Below are 5,940 nucleotides of genomic sequence, written 5' to 3'. Positions count from 1 at the left end.
AGCAGCTTGGTGTAATAACTTAATGAAGATAAAAAAAAATATCGAATGTTGTATTTCTTTAGGGTCGGTCGGGAGATGAATGTTTTTTGGAAGCTTTGAAAAAAAAACTTTAGGGTTGGATATTGTTACGTAGGGTCGAACGGCCAAACGGAAACAAAGCATTTTTTTTCTAGCCCACAGCAACAGTCTACTTTCAGTTTTTTTCTGTTAAGATGCTGATAGGATCTAATGTTTCTAAACAACTATGATTTTACAAGACATAGAGAACCACCTAGTAACCAATGGAACAGATTAGTGTATGATATTTGTTTTTTTCTCTCTCTCTAAGAAGTGACTAAAACTTTAAAGATTCATCCCAACTTTGTACAAGGTGACTGGTCAAATTGGTAGCTTTCTCTAATGCATTGTGGTTGTTCGACCGGCTTGATCAAGGTCAAATTCAGCAACATACTGACCCATGAAAATGTATGAATACAAAACTTCTGGGTAGCAATCTTCTTTGGCACTTTAAAGCGCGGTAAACTTTTAGTTTTCAAAAGTCTGTCTCACTCAGATTCCTATAATTACAATGGGATTACAAGACCCCTATATTGAAGTGCGCGTGTTAATATACTACGTATGATGCAATACTTTAGTGAATTTTGTATTTATTATTAATTATGCACACGCACATACAATTTATTCTTTTAGTTGAGATTTCCCGTGTATTTTAATCACGATTAATATTGAAATCTCAAGAATACCCAACTCAAAAAGAAACAGATTACATAACGATATCTCATTCTTAATTATTCGCGCGAAGAATTCGGTGATAATTACCGACCCCACCACTTATCCATCCACATTCTGCGAGATATATTACCAGAGTTCTCTCTCGCGGTTAAAATTCTCATTAATAAAAATCGAGAGACTGAAAATAGAAGACAATATCTAGAAAATAGCAGTAAGAAAAAAAAGATCGAATTAATTAACTTGAAACTTGATTTATCGTGTATAAAAATGTGTTAATACACATGAATTTTTTAATTAATTCAGTGTACTTAGTTTATTTACTGCTCTCTGTAAAAACGAAGAAAATAAGATAGGAAATATTGGGTATTAAGTTTAAATAACTCAAGGAAGTCACTATCTGAGGCATTTTTTATTATTTCTTCATCCAATGTATACATTTCTATAACATGGCGCTTTTTATCGCCCAATAAAGAAAAAATAAAAGCACAAGTGTGGGACTTAAATTTTATCATCTTGACCGAGATATAAAGAAAATAAAAACAAATGGTTCAAGTAGGTCTATAAAACTGCAATTTCAGTAAATTTTACGTATTAGGTATTGAAGCTAGTTTAAATTATATTCAGTTTTAATAACTAAACGTTCTCTCTACAATAGCAGAATATTCTTTTAAGGATTAAGTATAATAGGTCACAACCACAAAAACATATTCAGAGGCAGGATAGTATAATTTATTAAACACACTACAGAACGAAATCTCCGAAAATAAAGTAACTGCCATTGTATTAGTAGCAAGCATAACCAATAATTCAACAAAACATATTTAAGCTAAATAGAAAAGTTGAAAAAAAATATAATGTACTTAGATTAGGTAGAGATTGGACAAAATGTTGATATTATAAAGGATGTGAGATTAGAACTGGTTTGGTTCCTGATGAATATACTGCTGGTCTTCCAATGCTAATTAGGGTAGATTTATCTTTTCCATGAAATAAAGAAAAAACACAAGGTGTCCACGATCTTAAGTTTGTTTAGTTTTCCTAAAGAAAGTAGCTCTGTCAACTTGACATAAAGAATATAGATATGCCTCCCTATGTGGGAAACAAATGTATATAAAGATGGATGTTTGTGATAACCACGTGAAAGCAAATTTCTCCAAAACTTGATGAAAATAATCAAGTATTCATGACGTGATCAATACATCCATTCTTATAAACTGAGATGAGAGGGCTTCTTGATGAAAGTATAAACCACTCTGGCCTAATAAAAAATACCTGTCTTATGTACTTATGATCTTATAAGGAATGATAAGTAACTTTATTATAAATTTGATTTGTTTCTGATATAACAATGGAAGTCTATTTTCGTGTCCTTATAAAAAAGATACGTCTTACGTGAAATCTTGTTGAAACAAAACACTTACAAAAATCTAACAAGAGACAACCTTGTCTCTATGGTACCAGCACTGACAAATTATTCTTTAACAATTCTTTAAAATACATCAGTGGTTTATATGTTGAAGTACATTTTTTTTATATGGTTTTGAAGTTACCTTACAAAGAACATAATCAAATTATAAAAAATTCAAAATTAAACTATTATAATTTCAACAAGTGAACAACACTTTTAAGTATAAAACCTGGTATAGTTATACGTATTCAAAGATATGTACTTACAACATTTAATAATGTACAACACAAAGAAAAAATTATTCTTGTAAAAATATTCATATTGCAGAAAACACAATAACATAAACCACTAAAAAAATGCATATAAAAGCCATCTACTTTACAGCATACACTACTATTTTATAACTTCATAATAAAGTCATTAATTAATAAAAATATTACCAGTATAGATTGATATTGGTCCTTTTTATACTGTAAACTAAAACTAAAATATTGTATAATGAGTATAAGCATCAGTGTACTTTCAGTTTTTTCTATTAAGTTACTGATAGGATCTAATGTTACTCGACAACTACGATTTTACAAGACATAAAGAACCACCTAGTAACCAATGAGATAGAGTAGTGTATGATATGTTTTATTTCTTCTCTCTTTCTCTACGAAGTGACTAAAAATTTAATGATTCATCTCAACTTTCTACACAGTGAATGTATGTATAACATTTCAGTTTTTTTTTTCTTTGAACTTTAGTAAGTTTCATTTGCTTAAGTATACCCGACTTATATAAAAAATAAATGTTATGTATCTTTACAACCCAGGTTTAAATAATTCTGACTGTAAAAATACTAATACTTTTGACTACTTGTATTATAGAATCTGAGTGTTAATTATCCCCATATTACAAACACAAAGCATATTAATAGAAGGAGTTGTACAAGTGTTTGTATTGACCAAATGCAAGCTATGTGAACATTTAATTACACAAACTATAGTGAGTTTATTTTAAATTTTATATCAGTATCAAAAAAACTTCCACAAACAATCACTTAGCAATTCTAGTAAATTACATACATGCACATGGTCATTTACCATAAATGCCTATCAAGTCTCTGCTTTGGAACACTTACTAAATTGAATAAAAAATTTCTATAAAACAGCAAGTATGTTATATGGACAATTATCTAATATTTATAACATGGAAGAAAGATTCAAACTATTAAATTTAATAAACATATATTTCTAGACACTGTGAGCTATATATGTTACATGGACATTTAACATTTGTAATAGGACAAAATGCACAGTATGTTACACACTTAGTTACAAGAATCTCAATGTATATGGGCTTTTTTTTGTTTGTGACGTAACTACTTTTTATTGGGCAGCTTCATATACATATTTAAAGTTTCCAACAGATCACGAGTATGCTATACAGCCAGTCATAAAATGTTTCTACTTGGACATTGGTTCAAAATAAATTTCACATACAATCAATTGTAAAGAATAGTTCTTTGTATATATTATTTCGAATTAGAATAAGAAAAAAGTTTAGAAATTTTTTTGTGGAGTAAGAAACGTTTAATGTATATTTACAAAAATGTGTTAGGTAGAAATAACAGGAATAGATGCATGGTTTTCTCTAAATCTAGTGTATGAGGAATATATTCTGATTCAAAATTAGAGATCAATTTGTATCCCAACCCTACATGATTAGCCACAAGTGTATTAAAACACAACTGTTTTATAATGTCCCAAAGGTGACTTGTTACAGCTGGTTATAATTTCAGTTTTACAAAGACACAGTTTTAAAATACAAAAAATAAATTCAATGGAAAGTCATTCTTTTTTTTAATGAATGAAAGAGTCTGGTCACTTACCTAAACTTATCACCATAATAATGTCAAAATGTTTCTTTGTTGGAAAAAGTTAGATAAATATAAGTTGAAGTTCTAATGGCTTTGTTATTCATCTTTTAAAGTTGCCAAAACATTTAAAGAAATTATTGGCTAATCCTTCATTTGTGGGAATATCCATTCTCATTAATCTGAGGACCTTCAGAAATAAAAGACCCAATATTAATAGAATAAGCTAACATAACTTTAGGTAACAATGATCTAAATGCTTTCTAGAAGACATCTTAGGCTGAGAGGATCTTTATAAAGAATATATGTACAAGTTACTAACATCTTTTATGGACTAAAATTACCTGTTCCACCTCGATGCAAGCTAGAAGGTAGAATTATCACAAGATACTTTGACATAAAGTAGATTGTCGGGCCAAGATCCTCTAGTGACTAATTTCTATGCTGGCAACACGGACCAATAAAAAGAGTCCAAGGTAAAAAATATGTGGACTAAATATGCATGACATTAAAAGAATATGTTGGTTATAATCCTTGAAATGAGTAAAGTCCTTCCATAAGCCTCTCTTATTCAAATTCTTGAAAATAGAGAAATTCGTAATCATCTCTTTCCCTGAAACACAACAACAAAAGGTTTGGTGTTATACATTCATAAGACAGTTCAAGTACACTCCTCTTAGATTTTTAAGATAGGGGACCAAATGTATTATTTCAGTTTTTGAATATCTAATTTATTTTAGAGTATAACATAAATACAGAAGAACAAATATAATAGTTTCACTACATTTTCTATGTTTCTTTATAAATATTGATTATAAGTATATAATTGAATGAAAATACTTTCTATTATCCTACTATTACACATACAAAATTACTTATCAATTCTTCAACCCAAGAAACCAATTAAGGGCTAAAGAAGGCTTAAAATAAAAGTTGTCAATGTAAGCAGATTTAGATGCAAGGTTTAAAACTGTTTCACAAGTTATGTCTTTTGCATATAACATAAAGAGCTTAAAGACAGCTACAAGGCTCATGAAGGTAAGACTACAAAATATCGCTTCTGGCAGAAACCTAAATATCTACAAAATAAGTAAAGGTAAGCTTAAATCCTCAGAGTAAGTTAAAAAAATATGTTTGATAAGTCACATTAAACAAATTACATGGTAGATACTCAAACAAACATAACTTAATACACTCAAAATAAGAAAGAATATATGTCTAATACAAGTTACTGTTACGTCTCCGTTTGTTAATTGATTTTCCGTAACTTCGTTCCGACGAAACTTTAGCGACACAAGTCCTTACTTAATAAAACTGGTTTATTCTTTCTGAATATAACTTCACGATACACTTGATTTCAACATTCCCGCTATAACAAACTATAATAACGACGTTAACTTCAACAATACGTCTCTCTCTGACTGCAGTTCAATTACTCATTACCTGCACACATTATTGCGTCACGTTGTGACCATCTTATATATACCAGACTACCCTATATCTAGTAATCTCTCGAAGGTTCGAGAGAAGGAGTGGCGTGATAATAGTCATGTGATCTCGATGACGCAACAATACCAATAAATTTGACCCGGAAAGTCACGTCTGAGAGACGATCCACTATGTCATTTGGGCTTTCCCATGGGGAAGACAACTTAGGAGACTTCCCTTTGGTCTTCCTGGGATTATACAACCATACCTTGTCTCCTGGTACAAAGCTGACTTCAGTAGATCTCTTATCATAAGTTAACTTCATCGAATCAGCAGACGTCTTCAAGTTTGAACGCACGTGATTGGTGAATATCATCCATCCTTTCCGATAACACTTTCTCAAACTCTGACACATTCTCAGTCAACTCCTCATAATATGGGCATCCATTATGCTTGGGTCTCCTTTTAGCACTACATGTACTGCATGTTCTGCACCATTCTTCCACATCAC

General features: G+C 30.5%; 1 protein-coding gene across 1 annotated transcript in view; it reads right to left on the bottom strand.

Moving 5' to 3' along the window:
* Nucleotides 1–1,122: 1,122 nt before the first annotated feature.
* Nucleotides 1,123–5,940, bottom strand: part of LOC106466954 — a 15,730-nt gene continuing 10,912 nt past the window's right edge. The window contains exon 3 of the mRNA XM_013927270.2: nucleotides 1,123–4,614. Within this exon, the coding sequence (XP_013782724.2) occupies nucleotides 4,569–4,614 (46 nt within the window). The 3' untranslated portion in view covers nucleotides 1,123–4,568. The remainder of the gene's footprint in view (nucleotides 4,615–5,940) is intronic.

The sequence above is a fragment of the Limulus polyphemus genome, unplaced genomic scaffold (assembly GCF_000517525.1).
Source record: "Limulus polyphemus unplaced genomic scaffold, Limulus_polyphemus-2.1.2 Scaffold2438, whole genome shotgun sequence".
NCBI classification, from domain to species: domain Eukaryota; kingdom Metazoa; phylum Arthropoda; class Merostomata; order Xiphosura; family Limulidae; genus Limulus; species Limulus polyphemus.
The sequence above is the reverse complement of the archived record's forward strand: the minus strand, read 5'-3'. Positions and strand labels throughout refer to the sequence as shown.